This window comes from Babylonia areolata, chromosome 8, assembly GCF_041734735.1.
Source record: "Babylonia areolata isolate BAREFJ2019XMU chromosome 8, ASM4173473v1, whole genome shotgun sequence".
NCBI classification, from domain to species: Eukaryota; Metazoa; Mollusca; class Gastropoda; order Neogastropoda; family Buccinidae; genus Babylonia; species Babylonia areolata.
The window spans coordinates 17,242,747-17,259,410 of NC_134883.1; the positions used below are offsets into that span (position 1 = coordinate 17,242,747).

The 16,664-nt window shown below is 42.6% G+C and overlaps 1 protein-coding gene across 3 annotated transcripts in view; it reads left to right on the top strand.

The window, feature by feature from the left end:
- LOC143284588 (inosine-5'-monophosphate dehydrogenase 1b-like) overlaps positions 1–16,664 on the top strand; it is a 41,568-nt gene that overhangs the window by 14,984 nt on the left and 9,920 nt on the right. For all 3 annotated transcript variants that reach the window (XM_076591408.1, XM_076591409.1, XM_076591411.1), the window contains 10 exons: positions 1,063–1,161; positions 4,215–4,263; positions 5,659–5,760; positions 7,284–7,358; positions 8,230–8,436; positions 10,128–10,215; positions 11,184–11,286; positions 12,408–12,504; positions 13,167–13,257; positions 16,296–16,391. In XM_076591408.1, the coding sequence (XP_076447523.1) occupies positions 1,063–1,161; positions 4,215–4,263; positions 5,659–5,760; positions 7,284–7,358; positions 8,230–8,436; positions 10,128–10,215; positions 11,184–11,286; positions 12,408–12,504; positions 13,167–13,257; positions 16,296–16,391 (1,007 nt within the window). The remainder of the gene's footprint in view (positions 1–1,062; positions 1,162–4,214; positions 4,264–5,658; positions 5,761–7,283; positions 7,359–8,229; positions 8,437–10,127; positions 10,216–11,183; positions 11,287–12,407; positions 12,505–13,166; positions 13,258–16,295; positions 16,392–16,664) is intronic.

Genomic DNA, 16,664 nt, shown 5'->3' on the forward strand with positions numbered 1-16,664 from the left:
TTGGGCACTGCCGGGCTGTGTCGGGTTTCAGCTCAGCCGGGAATGGCCTCAGTTTTGGTTCCCAGGCTGGTTTTGCGCGGCTCCGTCTGTACTGATAAGGCGTTCTGATGTCTTGTCGAAAACTGACGGACTGCCAGTATGAGCCATTGAAATTAATCACGGGCAGTACATAATTACCTTCAGGACACGTAGGTTGGGTACAGTATGGTCATTCCGACATCACTGAGTCCCGGCTCAACACAGCTGTTCCTCGGCACTGACGGACATGATACATGCCGACTGAGGACTTCCAGAAGCTGATGTTAAAGTTTCGGAGTCCTGAGACCTCACAATGACTAACCATTGAGTCATGTTGATTGTTATTAAATTTATGTCAAATGCCTGTATGCCGTGCTCTTAGGAGCGGCATTTTCAGTTTATCAGTAGGGAGGAACTAAGCCACTGATGACTCGCAAGACACTTAGTGATGTCGGTGATGTCCAGTCTGCCCGTGCCACGGTGATCCCTGGCCACGAAAACGCATTGAACTCGTAAAATTGAGGTGATATCTGGCACTGTTAAGAGGAAAACTGCATCCAAGCAAACGTCAGAAAGATTGATTTGAGTGATCGATCTTTTATTTTTCAAGGATGGAGATCTTTCGGTTGACTGATCAACGGCTGAGTCTGTTTTTGTTATTATGTATATGCTGCTAATTATTTAAAATGTGCATGTGCACAGATTCATTTCAACATTCCCGAAATTGCTAACAACAATAACAGACAAAAAAAAGCAACAACAAAAAAACCCCCAACCAAACAAACAAAAAAACAGAGAGAGAGAGAGAGAGAGAGAGAGAGAGAGAGATTCCGAGGAGGCTAGTGACCCCCTTCCGACATGTAAAATTCCACCAAGCCTTTGTCTTGTGACCCGGAAATGGTCACGGTCAATGTCAAATCGAAAACGAGGTTTGGAGCACCACATGAAAAACAAGTGCCCCACGCATTTGGTGCCCTGCGTGCGAGCTGGGCGGATGACTGTACAAGTTTGAGGGCTTAAGTTGACTTGTCCATTTTGTTCCAGTATGGCAGACTACCTTATCACCGGAGGAACTGGTTACGTTCCGGAGGACGGTATGACGGGCTCTCAGTTGTTCGCCACAGGAGCCGGAATGACGTACAAGTGAGTGAAAACTGGAACACATGATAATTACAGGCCACTTTGTTTTTGTCTAGCAGACGCCATGAGGAACGGAGGGGCAGACAGCTTAGGTGGGGAAATCATTCGAACTCAGAAAATTTCCACCTGTTCTAATCGTGTTAGTCCGTGACGTGTATGGGTTTTGCGTGTGTTAATATCATGTATCGACCGATACTTTCAAACTTTCGGCCAACTCGTTCGGTAAGCGTGTGAACAAAGGAAATGGCTGGCTGTTGGGAACTGGAAAAAAAAAACCCAACAAAACACGCTGACCCTCCCATCTCATAATTTACTTGGCAGCATGAGTTCGTGGATGAGAATGAAAGCTGTGAAATTATACTTAAAGGAAAGTAATGTTTGTGGAGGCTGGGAGTGTCGAAAACCGACAACCAGTTTCTTTCGACACGTTGATGCCAAGCCGTGGAAAGGCCCGTGTGGCAGACCATCACAGCGACACATGGTTCACTGATGAGCCAGTCACTGCACACTCCTCTGACCTAGTTTGGCGTGACACGCGCTCTCAACGCGCCTAACAACAAACGATGTTTTCAGTCAACACATACCGACATTATACAAAGAACAGTTTTTCTTTAATAAAACTAAGTTATATCAACTATTTGTCATCGATGATAGATGAAGGATGGTAGATGCTGGAACAGTCTGGTGTCATATGATATAATAAAAAAAAGTTTTTTTTAAAAATTTTCATTATTGCTACACACAGAAATATTAACTCCAGGATATTTGTTTTCTCTACGCATTGTTACCAGATATCAAGAATAGACTGATGATACAAACAGGGAAAATCAAATATTACTCCAAACAGTATCAGAATATAAGTTTAATCCGCAGTATTTGTATTGGTAGCTTCAGAGACATACTGAAATTGGATTTTACTCTCTTGAATCACTTAGTAATAAAAAAAAAGAAAAAAAGTAGCAACTTGGTTTTATAGTGATTCAAATGAGTTGTGGTTATACTATGTATTATATACACACCTCCCTCTCACCCAGGCCCTCCACCTCACCTCCCACACACTTACCTCATGTATCCCACCAAATCCTGCAGAATGTATAGAATAGTTTGAATTCATTTTCCAGTTTGGATCGTGTATCGGTGGAGAGGGAATGGGGGAGAGTAGTGGTGGCTGAGGAAGGCTTACCAGAAATTGGAAATCAGATTAGAAATTGTCCAGTGAATGCATATTACCTCCATTTAAAAAACAACAAGAGAAAATTCAAGGAAGGCTAAAAGTCAAGGGATGTAATCTTTCCAGATTAAAAAACAAAATTAATGATTGAAAATATGCATTGGTTGTGGGGCAGGATTAGGGAGGGGGGGGGGGTATCCTCACTGTCTTGTTTAGGTCAGAATAGCTTTAGATTATAAGATAAAAAATTTTTAGCGTAACTACCAGACACTGAGACATGAATTTTGATTTTTTTAAAAGAAAAAAATAAAGAAAACACAGAATGAGGTATGCACTTGTCCTGCTGTATGTACTTCTTTCCCCCCCCCACCCCCCCCCCACACACACAAAGCAAAAGCAAAAACAAAAAAAAGACACACACCAGAGTTTAGGTTTTGTTAGGATGCCATGAGTCATTTGACTGCTTCACCACAAAATCAATGTCATTTTCAAACCTAGTGGGTCAGAAAAAACAAATCCTTATTCCTGTCCATGGCAACCCATTGGTCCACTCCACACCCTAAAGTTTGCAATTGGATTTGTACTTTGTCCATCACAGGTGTTAGTAAGTGAAATGGTTTATATAGATACATATAGTGATATACATCCCTCTCTCTCTCTCCGTGGGTGTGTGTGTGTAACGGTATGTAGAGACTGTGTGCTAATGTTTGCTGTCATGATGAACTTAGAAAAACAACAGTCATTCCTAAACTTAATTCTGCAATGTTGAAACACTGATTTAATTTGTGTTGACTGCTCTGGTTAGTAAATGATCACAGTAGAATAAGAGAAATCTACAAAAGCCCTGGTACCTTTAACTTGACAGATTTTACAGAAAGTTAATGAGTCAAGTGACTGACTGGCTGCCACATTGGCCATTTCAAAATTGTATGCATCAATGACTGATGATGGACACAAAACCTAAACTCTGCACACAGACACACACACACATAAATACACACACACACACACACATAAACACACACATGCAAAACCCACACACAATGCACACAAAAATGCACACACAAACGCGCACACACACACACAAATGCGCGCACACACACACACATGCGCATAGGCACCCGTGCACACACAAACACACACACACACACACACACACACACACACGCAAAACAGCAAAAACACACACCGACAAAAAAGTGTTTGAGGTGGTTTTGAAGGAGAGAGAATGTATTACTATTGTTAGGTAAGCAATGTTGATAATTTACCTTGGAATTAGTCATTGTTCAGAATGACTGTGTGGAGAGAGTTACCACTCTACTATTTGTTAATCATTTGATCTCCTGACCTCATTGTTAATTTCAAGTTCAAAAACCACTAAGGCAACCATGTGTTTGTTCTGTAGTGTTCATGTGTTCTGTGTGGCTTGTTCAGGATTAAAGAGTCTATGCCAGTCTTGAATAAAAAAAGCTAATTTGTGTTTGCATATTTCTTCTGTCATTGCTGCTGTGTGCACATGTCAAATGATCAGTATAAGAGCAAGCCCGGCGCTTCCTTTTTTGGGGAAGTGTCTGGGTTTGTTCCAGTGTACCTTTTATTTACCTGCGTGCTAGCTGAATTGGTAGCGCAGGCAGCATTGGCTTGAAGTTATGTACCTTGTGTGTGGAGAGTTACCACTCTTTACTATTCGTTGACTGGTATATAATTTTAATTCTCCTAAGAGTTAAGATCAAGCATACAGATACAGAGTAATTATAATGTATAATATAAATGATAATTGAGTATGTTATTATGTGATATTGATCTGTATTTTATTTGACAAATATGTTCATGAATTCGGAACTGTAATGATGTCAACAAAACTGGCTTTTCTTTTTCTTTTCAGTGACTTTCTTATTCTTCCTGGATTCATCGACTTTGCAGCTGAAGAAGTGGTACGTAATCAGCAAGCAAAATAATTTTGACAGAACTTCGGTTGCTCAGAGCAGACTGTCTAGTTTGGTGGGTTCTGTGTAGTGGTATAAATCTTGACTCATCTGGCACAAGCTCTGAAGTAGTATGGATCAGTGCATAGTTATTTGAAGTGCATAAGATCAAGATGGCATATAATATTCATAATATACTAGACTGATATAAACTGGTTTAGATGATTCAGTTCTACCACCAGTGCTAGTTATAGCTTAGTCTCTTGGTGATCAGGTGTTTGTAATAGGCTAGTTAAAAGAAAAAAGAAAAAAAGCCAAAGAAAGTTTACTGGCCAATTAAACTAACTGTGTGTGAGAAAAAACATGGTAAAAAGTCAAGCTGTTACCTGTTTGTTAATCAGGATGAAAATGGGACACTTTTTCAGCATGGACTATAGTTTGGGCTTGAAAAAATAACTTCCTGATACAGGAACAACAGTGAACTTCAAAAGCTGTCATGTTTTTGTACCTGGACCTATCACTTTAATGCAGACCCTCACATGATGTCTGGCCCTTTGGCCTTTGACCTCACTTTTCAGCTTCCTATGCCAAAACTGGCAAAAGGTCATATGGCTAATCTGACCATCTGTCTAAAAGTGAAAGTATATCACGCAGTTTTCATTTGTATTCCCCATACTATAAGGAGCTGCTAAATCATTGGCAGTTGGTATACAGAATTTTGGTTGTATCTGACTTTCTGAGTAGTTAAAATTTTGCACATATAATGATATATGTATACATTAAAAATTAAGAGGATCCAACCATATTTTGGTTAAACTAAAAGAATGCACTCTGAACCATATGAAGTGTTGAGACAGCATGTGTGGGAGAGAGATGCTGTGTGTGTGTGTGTGTGTGTGTGTGTGACTAAATGCGCACATTATGTTAACCAGGTCTAGCTTATCCTTTAGGCTTAAGAATATTGTATTGACTTGAGAGATAGCAGTGTGAATTGACACTTACTAAGCACTTTGAACTGAATCATTTAATTACACATACTTAACCGTGACCCAACTAGTGCAGACTCTGGCAGGGGTCTGACATTCCTGTCCTGTGCAAACTGCTATCCGCCTATGCGGAGAAAACGAAAGTACTACGGCCGATAACCTCCAGGAAGTAGGTAACCTCCCCTTTGTCCCCCTGGGACTGTAATGGCAGGACATAATGTTTAGTTACACCATAAGTGTGATGTATATGGACGGTGATGGTAGGACCTTATGTTTAGTGACATCATAAGTGTGATGTATATGGACGGTGATGGTAGGACCTTATGTTTAGTGACATAAGTGTGATGTGTATGGATGGTGATGGCAGGACCTGATGTTTAGTGACATCATGATAAGTGTGTATGGATGGTGATGGCAGGACCTGACGTCAGCCCTGACCAAGAAGATCACACTGAAAGCCCCACTGGTGTCCTCCCCCATGGACACTGTCACTGAATCACAGATGGCCATCGGCATGGCGGTAAGACTGGCTGGTCCACACAGGATTCTTGATTGTTGTTTATAAGTTGAAAAGGACCAGATAGGTTTGAATTGTTTTTGTCTTGGGCCATGTTTCGTTTGATAATTACATGGCATGATTCAAAAAGAGAAGTTACCAAGTAGTGCTCGATCATTTCTCTGATTTCTTTGAAACATGGTGTTGAAGTCATCAAGAAGATAAAAGCCCATTTTGTGAGACTTTGATTCCCAGAGAGATTTGCAACTGACGATGGGCCACATTTCAGCTCTCATGAGTTGATGAAATTTGCTCAGTTGTTTGCTGCTCTTCTGGTTACTCACCCAAGGGAAGTCACTATGAAGTCCTTCGTCACATCAACATGATCAAGACTTTCTAAGCAGACGATATATGCTACAGGCCACTTGTGGGAAATAAAGCCAAACTGCTTGAAGAGGTGGTTACATGAGGTAGCAAGAGCTCCTGTGTTGAGTCGGACTAATTTTGGACATTTGATCTGTTAAAGATGTAAGATTTGTTGAAATTATCTTATCTGTGGCTGCTGTAGACTTAATTTGCAATTTGATTTTGATTGAATCATTCAGGATATAGTTAATATTTTTAGCATATTTTAGCAGTATGTGTATGAATGTTTTTAAAATGTAATCAGTGACCACATTAACTCACTCCGGATGATGTAATGCTATTGTGATCCTGATGTAAGGTAGCGTTCCGGACGACGGAACGCTATAGCGGTTTCGACAATTAAAAATTTTCCACGTTTTCCTCATGAGGTAGCATAACAATCACAGCTACAACAGGCATTGCGAACGTGTCAAGGGTCGAATGGAAAGTTTCTTCATGAGATTCTGTAACAACACACTCCACAGTGAGCCAGCGAGTTAGGACCCCACACGACAAGCTAATCTGCATACGTATCGAAAATGGCGTTGCAGGCGATACAAGTGGAAATTTTTGGAGCAAACTAGATCATGACAGCGGCTTTTACTGCTGCTGAAGTGATTGAAATGCTTCAAACTGAAGGTTTTGCACATCGATGAGGATGATGAAGACGTTGAATAAAGTATCTGCAGTGAAGAAAGCTGCCAGCAAAAAGGTACTGATAGTGACTCGGCTTCTGAGAGCAGTGAAGAGGGAGGGGGGTGGGCATTCACACAATGTGAGGAGAGGGGTCAGTGGGTCAAGTACAGTGAGTTTCATTCAGTTACTTTGTTTTGTATTTTTTGTGATTTTTTTCCTGACCCTAAAAAATGGATCGTCTGTAGGGAAAAGCAAGGGAGAAGTCTATTCGTCCGGAGTGAGTTAACAAAAGTATTTGACTTATTATGAGAGTTATTTGTTTTTGATGGTGTATGTGTATTTAATCAATACAGCTCAACATTACTCTGATGATAGCCTGTGATGATGGAGTGTGTGTGTGTGGGGGGGTGTGTGTGTGTGTGTGTGTGTTGCTTTGTGCATACATGTGTGTGTTCATTCCAGTTGGTAATCTGGTGAAAAAAGAAAGTGGTTATTTTGTCTTTCAGTTGTGTGGAGGAGTGGGTGTTATCCATCATAACTGCACTCCAGAATTTCAGGCCAATGAAGTGCGACGTGTCAAGGTGAGCGTACAATTAAAAAATAATACGAAAGGAATGGGAGGTATTGTGAAAATAGGATAAATTGTTTTTCTTAAGTATACTTTGTGTTCGCTAGTAGAGCATATGATGCTGAATATAATTAATTTTGATAGAACATGCACGTGAAAATTAAATGGTCTGCACTTTGTGGTGTATATGCCTGCATACTGATACTTATGAACTCATGTGCTTTCACTCATACACACACACACACACACACACACACACACACACTCCTTTTAAAGAAATGATGTAAAGGTATCTATGGATTGCATGCTGTTGAGACAGCAAAAAACCCAAAAACAACAACAACAACAAAAAACAACCCAAAACACCAACAAATCAGTTTTTTAAACAAAGGACAAACTTGCAAACGACCACAAAAAAAATCAACCTGATTGATATGTGAAGTGTAGATGGCCACATAGCCAAATGGTCTGTATGCTGGTTTCTGATGTGTGAAGTGTAGATGGCCACATAGCCAAATGGTCTGTATGCTGGTTATCCAAGGATCCTGGGTTTGAATTCCAGCTGTGTCTCATGGGTTAATGCTGCAGATTTTTCCAATTTCCCAGGTCAGCATATCTATAAACCTGCTGGCACCTGAACCCACTTTGTGCCTATACACATGCAGAACTTTGAATGTATGTGTTAAATATCTTGTAATTGATGTAGAAGTTCATTGAGGATGGAAACATGAACATACCAAGCATGCACACCCCCAGAGTATGGCAGCCTAATTGGCAGGTTAAGAAAGGTCATACACATGAAGGCCTCATTGTTGATCAGTGGAGTGAAGGTGGCAGGATCAGCCCATGAAAAGGAAAGGAATGAAGTGTGATGGTTTGTGCAGAAATACGAACAAGGCTTCATCCTGGACCCCGTGGTAATGTCACCCAAGCACTGTGTGGCGGACGTCATGGAGGCCAAGAAACGGTTTGGGTTTTCTGGCATTCCGGTGACGGAGAGCGGTCACATGGGGGAGAAACTGGTGGGGCTGGTGACGCAGAGAGATGTGGACTTCCTGACACAGGAACAGTACAACACCCCCCTGGCTGAGGTGGGGCTTCTGTGTGTGTGTGTGTATGTGTGTGCATGTTTGTGTGTGCGTGTGTATGTGGGTCTGTGTGTGTGTGTGTGTGTGCGTGTTTGTGTGTGCGTGTGTGTGTGTGTGTGGCTGCTGAAACAAACTTGCAAGGTGGGGATACAGAGTGTGTGCGTGTTTGTGTGTATGTGTGTTTGCTGATACTGTAACAAGGTAGTTGGGGATACAGTGTGTGTGTGTGTGTGTGTGTTTGCTGATACTGTAACAAGGTAGATCGGGATACAGTGTGTGTGTGTGTGTGTGTGTGTGCTTGCTGATACTGTAACAAGGTAGATGGGGATACAGTGTGTGTTTGTGTGTGTGTGTGTTTGCTGATACTGTAACAAGGTAGATGGGGATACAGTATGTGTGTGTGTGTGCTTGCTGATACTGTAACAAGGTAGGTGGGGATACAGTGTGTGTGTGTGTGTGCAGGGTTCGTCATTAACATTTTTTCACATGAGCGCCTGCGCTCTAGTTTCAGAATTTTGATGAGCGCACACTGAAAACTTCTTCTTTTCGCCATCCCCTTCACCGTCAGCCTTCCTTTTTGGGATCAAATATTTCAGTATTTTGATTTTGCACGGCCACGAAATCGATCGTGTGCTCCACTTTTCTACTCTTCCAGTCTGAAGAGCGCTCTTTTGCATAGCCTCCCCTGATTCACTAGGCCTACTTCCGGTTGAACTAACAAAACGTAAACAGACGGCTTTCAAACTTCGGTAAATGCAAAACGATCGCGCTTTTGACTCTTGTTTGTGATGGACAATGGAATAACAATTTAGATACAGTAGTGTATGCTTATGTCTTTTCAAAATCAAGAGCGCAAGCGCTCTGAGTCAAGGAATTTTCCAGAGCGCAATTTCTTTTTTCAGAGCGTTCCGCTCAGCGCTCCCGTTAGTGACGAACCCTGGTGTGTGTGTGTTTGCTGATACTGTAACAAGATAGGTAGGGATACAGTGTGGAGGTGGGTGTGTGTGTTTGCTGGCACTGTAACTGGGTAGGTGGGGATACATTGTGGGGGTGTTTTGTGGGTGTGGGTGTTTGCTGATACTGTAACTTGCAAGGTGTTGATACAGATTGTGTTTGTATGCGTGTGTCTGTGTGTGCGTTTGCTGATACTGTAACTAGGTAGGTGGGGAAACTGTGTGTGTGTGTGTGTGTGTGCGCGCGTGCGTGTGCATGTGCTGGTACTATAGCCAGCAGGGTGGGGATACTGAGTGTGTATTACCTTTTTGTCATACGATTTCTCTGAAATTCTGCCCCCCCTTTTTCTTCTGTTTGCAATTGTATTTATTTCATTATGAAAGTGGAATTTTCATTGGAGTAAAAATCCTGATTGGTGCAAGACTCAAACCAGTTACTTAATCTCTGTCAGTGTTTGTTTGTGTCAATATGAAAATACATGCACATACACACATTAATTATTCCTGCAGCCTTTGGTAGGTTCATGTCTGACCAGTATGTTTGGTCTATGGGTTGGTCAGGCACCTGCTCACCCCCTCCCCCTCGTTTTTTTTGTTTTTTGTTTTCAAAAGCAGATGTACAGGTCTGTGGATCAGTCTGCATGTTTTGACACCTTGTAACTGTGTGTATTCATCATTATGTACTCAAGAGTTGGGCATGTCAGTGCTGATATAAAACACTTGTTTGCACGTATCTTGCAGGTGATGACGAAGTTCGAAGATCTGATTGTGGCAACTCATGGAGTCACTCTGAAAGAAGCCAACACTATTTTGCAGAAAAGCAAGAAAGGTGAGAGGTCATGATGGAACAAGGCACCAGGGGAAGGGGGAGGGTTAGGGGGGGGGGGGGGTCATTGATGTCCATTTTCCTGTTGAGTGTTTAGTTTACCTTGTTTCACCAGAGTGAGGGAGGGGGTGGGAGATGCTTTGTGAAGATGTTGCGAAACGTCCATTCTGGGCAAGTTTGGAGCCAGACTCATTGCAGTTCTTGGATCTGCTTGTTTCCAGTCTTAAGCCTTCATGGGTGGAATCCAGTCACCTGGCTGCCAACTCAGATTTTCAGGGAACTGAGAATGGCAAAAACCACCCTTGCATCCCCCACCAAAAAAAAAAAAAAAGTTACGATTATAGAGAAGGGTGTTTGTTGAAAAAAATGAAATTGAGTGACATGTAATGGACTGTAAGAATACAGCTGTAGTAATAGGAAACCATTTACATCTTTGTACCATTTATCTGGTAGTTGATGATTGAAAGCTGTGTGTTACTATTGATTGTCAGCCACATTTGTTAAGCATCATTTCGGAAGAAACATTTTATTGATTATGTATTGTATTAGAGTAAATTTTAAGAAGACTGTTGTCAGAAGTGGTGGGAAATTGACAATGGCCATTAATGGTTACAGAGGTACTGAAATTGGGTCTTTTTTTTATCAAAGCTTTTTAAATTTTATTTTTAAAAGTTGTATCAAAATGCACCTTAAATGTGCACTATCATGTGGAAGTATTCTGCTGCCAGCTTGTGGCCATGGTAGTTTCAAACTCTGCGTGTTATATTTTTGTTTCACTTGGTGTTTAACAAAAAACAGAGGAAAGATTTAATAGAAATTTCAGATGTCATTTGTGTCAGTGGTGAATGAATTGAAAAGAGTTACTTTGGGGTTGGCTGTTGTTTGCAGATGTTAGTTGAGGGAAATCTGCCACTTTGTCAGAGCTAAGCTACCATTCATTGCCGTGACTGATAAGGCATTGTCTGTTGCAGGAAAACTGCCCATCGTCAACGAGAGAGGGGAGCTGGTATCCCTCATAGCTCGTACAGACACCAAGAAGAACAGGGAATTTCCTTTGGCTTCCAAAGATGAAAAGTATGTTTGGCGTTCTGTTTGTTTTTCTGTCAGTATTTTGTTGGCAGTGTGTTCCAAAGGGTTATATATTTGTTTGTAAAATGGACAACTGTTATGTACATTTGGCAACTCTTCTTTAGGACTGCAAATGAAGCTCTAGAAATATTTTATTTAAATTGTATAAATGCAGATATAGTGTAAGCACTCAATTATCTGGAATTATTGTTCACCTAAGGTGTGAGTGCAAGGACAGATATGGCTGTGTTCGGTTTGCTGGGCTATAAGCAACAATGATAAATAACCACAGGGCAAGGACAACAGGCACACAATTATTAGCCCTTGCACAGACTCAAGAACATAGAAATCGCTATTGGCAGGCAATCTTTGCTGCTCCTCATATCTTGAACAATCTTCCACATATATCTGTTTATATGACTCTGCCTCCTGCTCACTAAAAACGGATCTCTTTAAAACATACCTGTGAACACTTTTAGTCCCTTACTTCTACAACACCGCCCCATGCTTTCCAGCTCTGCGTGTATAAGGTATGGGAAAGGGGTTGGGGGAGTGGGGTGGAGACAGAGGGAGTTCGTGAGCGGTTCATGTAATTTGTAAAATGTTCTTATACGTAAAGTGCCCTGAGCTTTTTGAGAGAAAAGTTTCTATACAAATGTACATTATTATTACTATTAATAGTATTAACTGAGGAAGATGGCAGAGAGGTTAAGACGCTTATCTGCCAATACAGAGAGTTCGTTAGGGTCTGGGTTTGAATCCCGCTCTTGCCCTTTCTCCCTTGTTTGTTTGGAAATTCAAACGGAGTGCCTAGTCATTCAATGAGACAATAAACCGAGATCCCATGGGCAGCATGCACTTGATGCACTGAAAATGAACCCATGGCAAAGAGTGTTGTCCTCTGGCAAAATTCTGTAGAAAAAATCCACTGTGATGGGTACACAAATATACATGCAGGCACTCGAGGCCAAAGCACGTTGGATTATGCTGTTGGTCCAGGCGTCTGCCAAGCAGATGTGGTTTAACACTTGTGGATTTGTCCGAACGCAGAGACGCCTCCTTGAGAAAATGAAACCACTATTACTATCAGCTAAGGTCTGACAGATGTGCATGCTGTGTGTCCACAGAAAACAGCTGTTGGTGGGGGCAGCAGTCAGCACTCAGGACAGTGACAAGAAACGCATTGAACTCCTGGTGCAGGCAGGCGTTGACTTCATTATCCTGGTCAGTTCTGGTGGTGGTGGCATGTTGTACACACACACACACACGTTGGTTGCTTTGTCTGCCAAAGTGTTAGCCAGGTGTGTCAACCTCTTGAGTGCCAGCATGCCTATATATGCAGTATGTGGGTGTGCAGAAATTTCCCAACTTGGAATCAAAAGGAGGACTTTAGCTGCATGTATATTTGGATAGTTTCAAGGGAAGTAACACTTACCACTGTGGTGTTTGGATTTCCAAACCAGATGTGTCTGCTGGTATAACTGTAACAAATCTTTGTTCTTTGTCAGGATGAATGCATTTTATCTTCATCCTCCTCTAAATATATCCATGTGAAAGGTACATGAAAGAATTGGAGGGGTGGGGGGATATATGTAAATGTATGTTGTATGTATGGGTGTTATTTTTGTCACAGTCAAGATGTTAAGTTTCAGTTCCAAGTGAGTAAGAAATAAAACTGTTCCCAAGTGAAGCTGTTGCCATGGTGAAGTGATGGACTGTGAGGACAAGAGTTCAAACCCAGTAAAGGCATTGTTGGGCTCTTTGGTCCAAGGTCAGCTCCTCAAACTGGAAGGGAGGGAGTGTGAGGGTGAATGCGAAATGATCGTTCACTGTACTAGCAGCCATGTTGGTGTGGCAGGAAGTAATGATGTGTGTGGTGATTGCAGGATTCGTCTCAGGGGAACTCCATCTACCAGATCAACATGCTCCGATGGACCAAACACAACTTCCCCGACCTGCAGGTTGTTGCTGGCAATGGTAAGGAGGAGGGGAAAAAAAGTCTGGTCAGACAGAGAGGGAGAAATTATCTGTTTTGTACAGAATGTTGGAATATTTATCAGCCTTCAGTCCTCTGGAAAAATTGTCTACCCTTTGCAAGTCAGAGAAAAAGGAAGACTAGAAAAATCTGATTAAAATTTTAAAAAACCAAAAATTTGATTCCATCTTTGGGTTACATATTTTGTCATAGCATTGCAAATATTCCATCAGTGTTACCATACCACATTATTTCATATTCATTCTGAGGAGAAAGAAAAAGTGGTTTTCTGTTTGTGTGAATGCAGTTACCGGTTATATAGGGAGATAATTTACTAAGTGGCACTGAAGAAGAAAAAAAGAAAGAAAAACCTTTTGTTGAGAAAATATGGGAATGTTGAATTGCAGGAGCATTTTTTGGGTTTACAGGCTTCAGCATAATGTTCGTCTTTCGAATTCGAAGATGACGGGACAAACATTATGATTAAGCCTGAACACCTGAAAGATAATTTTTCGGGTTTACAAACTAAAGCGTAATGATGCTGTCTTGTTTACACAGGTCATGAAAAATTGGACAGTCATGTTCTCTGACTCATTAGTCCATGTAGCTGTCATGTTGTTGATTACACACGTGTGAAAGTCTGACGCTGTGTTGTTGGTGTGAAAGTGTCTGACGCTGTGTTGTTGGTGTGAAAGTGTCTGACGCTGTGTTGTTGCTGTGAAAGTGTCTGACGCTGTGTTGTTGGTGTGAAAGTCTGACGCTGTGTTGTTGGTGTGGAAGTGTCTGACGCTGTGTTGTTGGTGTGGAAGTGTCTGACGCTGTGTTGTTGGTGTGAAAGTGTCTGACACTGTGCTGTTGGTGTGAAAGTGTCTGACGCTGTGTTGTTGGTGTGAATGTCTGACGCTGTGTTGTTGGTGTGAAAGTGTCTGACGCTGTGTTGTTGGTGTGAAAGTGTCTGACGCTGTGTTGTTGCTGTGAAAGTGTCTGACGCTGTGTTGTTGGTGTGAATGTCTGACGCTGTGTTGTTGGTGTGAAAGTGTCTGACGCTGTGTTGTTGGTGTGAATGTCTGACGCTGTGTTGTTGGTGTGAATGTCTGACGCTGTGTTGTTGGTGTGGAAGTGTGTTGTTGGTGTGGAAGTCTGACGCTGTTGTTGGTGTGAATGTCTGACGCTGTGTTGTTGGTGTGGAAGTGTGTTGTTGGTGTGGAAGTCTGACGCTGTTGTTGGTGTGAAAGTCTGACGCTGTGTTGTTGGTGTGGAAGTGTGTTGTTGGTGTGGAAGTCTGACGCTGTGTTGTTGGTGTGGAAGTGTGTTGTTGGTGTGAAAGTCTGACGCTGTGTTGTTGGTGTGGAAGTATGTTGTTGGTGTGAAAGTCTGATGCTCTGTTGTTGGTGTGAAAGTCTGACACTGTTGTTGGTGTGGAAGTCTTGACGCTGTGTTGTTGGTGTGAAAGTCTGACACTGTTGTTGGTGTGGAAGTCTGATGCTCTGTTGTTGGTGTGGAAGCGTCTGACGCTGTGTTGTTGGTGTGAAAGTCTGACACTCTGTTGTTGGTGTGAAAGTCTGATGCTCTGTTGTTGGTGTGAAAGTCTGACACTGTTGTTGGTGTGGAAGTCTTGACGCTGTGTTGTTGGTGTGAAAGTCTGACACTGTTGTTGGTGTGGAAGTCTGATGCTCTGTTGTTGGTGTGGAAGCGTCTGACGCTGTGTTGTTGGTGTGAAAGTCTGACACTCTGTTGTTGGTGTGAAAGTCTGACACTCTTGTTGGTGTGGAAGTCTTGACGCTGTGTTGTTGGTGTGAAAGTCTGACACTCTGTTGTTGGTGTGGAAAGTCTGACGCTGTGTTGTTGGTGTGAAAGTCTGACGCTGTGGTGTTGGTGTGGAAGTGTGTTGTTGTGTGAAAGTCTGACGCTGTGGTGTTGGTGTGGAAGTGTGTTGTTGGTGTGAAAGTCTGACGCTGTGTTGTTGGTGTGAAAGTCTTACTCTTGGTGTTGGTGTGAAAGTCTGACACTGTGGTGTTGGTGTGAAAGTCTGACGCGTGTGTTGTTGGTGTGAAAGTGTCTTGACACTGTGGTGTTGGTGTGACAGTCTGACGCTGTGTTGTTGGTGTGAAAGTCTGACGCTGTGTTGTTGGTGTGAAAGTGTCTGACGCTGTGGTGTTGGTGTGGAAGTCTGACGCCGTGTTGGTGGTGTGACAGTCTGACGCTGTGTGTTGGTGTGAAAGTCTGACGCTGTGTTGTTGGTGTGAAAGTGTCTGACGCTGTGGTGTTGGTGTGGAAGTGTGTTGTTGGTGTGAAAGTCTGACGCTGTGTTGTTGGTGTGAAAGTGTCTGACGCTGTGGTGTTGGTGTGGAAGTGTGTTGTTGGTGTGAAAGTCTGACACTGTGGTGTTGGTGTGAAAGTCTGACACTGTGGTGTTGGTGTGAAAGTCTGACGCTGTGTTGTTGGTGTGAAAGTCTTACTCTGTGTTGTTGGTGTGAAAGTCTTACTCTGTGTTGTTGGTGTGAAAGTCTGACGCTGTGTTGTTGGTGTGGAAGTGTCTGACGCTGTGTTGTTGGTGTGGAAGTCTGACGCTGTGTTGTTGGTGTGAAAGTCTGACACTGTGTTGTTGGTGTGGAAGTGTCTGAGCTGTGTTGTTGGTGTGAGAGTCTGACGCTGTGTTGTTGGTGTGAAAGTCTGACGCTGTGTTGTTGGTGTGGGAGTGTCCGACGCTGTGTTGTTGGTGTGAAAGTGTCTGACACTGTGTTGTTGGTGTGGGAGTGTCTGACACTGTGTTGTTGGTGTGGGAGTGTCCGACGCTGTGTTGTTGGTGTGGGAGTGTCCGACGCTGTGTTGGTGGTGTGGAAGTGTCTGACGCCGTGTTGTTGGTGTGGAAGTCTGATGCTGTGTTGTTGGTGTGGGAGTGTCTGACGCTGTGTTGTTGGTGTGGGAGTGTCTAACACTGTGGTGTCAGTGTGGAAGTGTGAGGCTGTGTTGTTGGTGTGGACGTCTGACGCTGTGATGTTGGTGTGGGAGTGTCTGACGCTGTGTTTTTGGTGTGCAGTGGTGACAGCGGCTCAAGCCAAGAATCTGATCGATGCCGGGGCGGACGGTCTGAGGGTGGGCATGGGCAGTGGCTCCATCTGCATCACGCAGGAAGGTACGACATTAACACTGTTATTGTGTTGTGTCGGAGTTAGCTTCACTGAAAAAAGAAAGGGGAAAAAGAAAGTAAACAATAGAAAAGTAAAAAATTGAGGTATGACATTGTATGGAAATTACAGAACTTAAAAATAAAAAATAAAAAGCTTTTGAAATGTTAAAGTGAACATCCCTCCCAGAGTAGAAGCCACAGTACCCACACAGACAGGCCCCCATGAATCTGCCGACACCAAAGACCTTGACAGGACTCTTCCCAAACACAGAAGCTGAG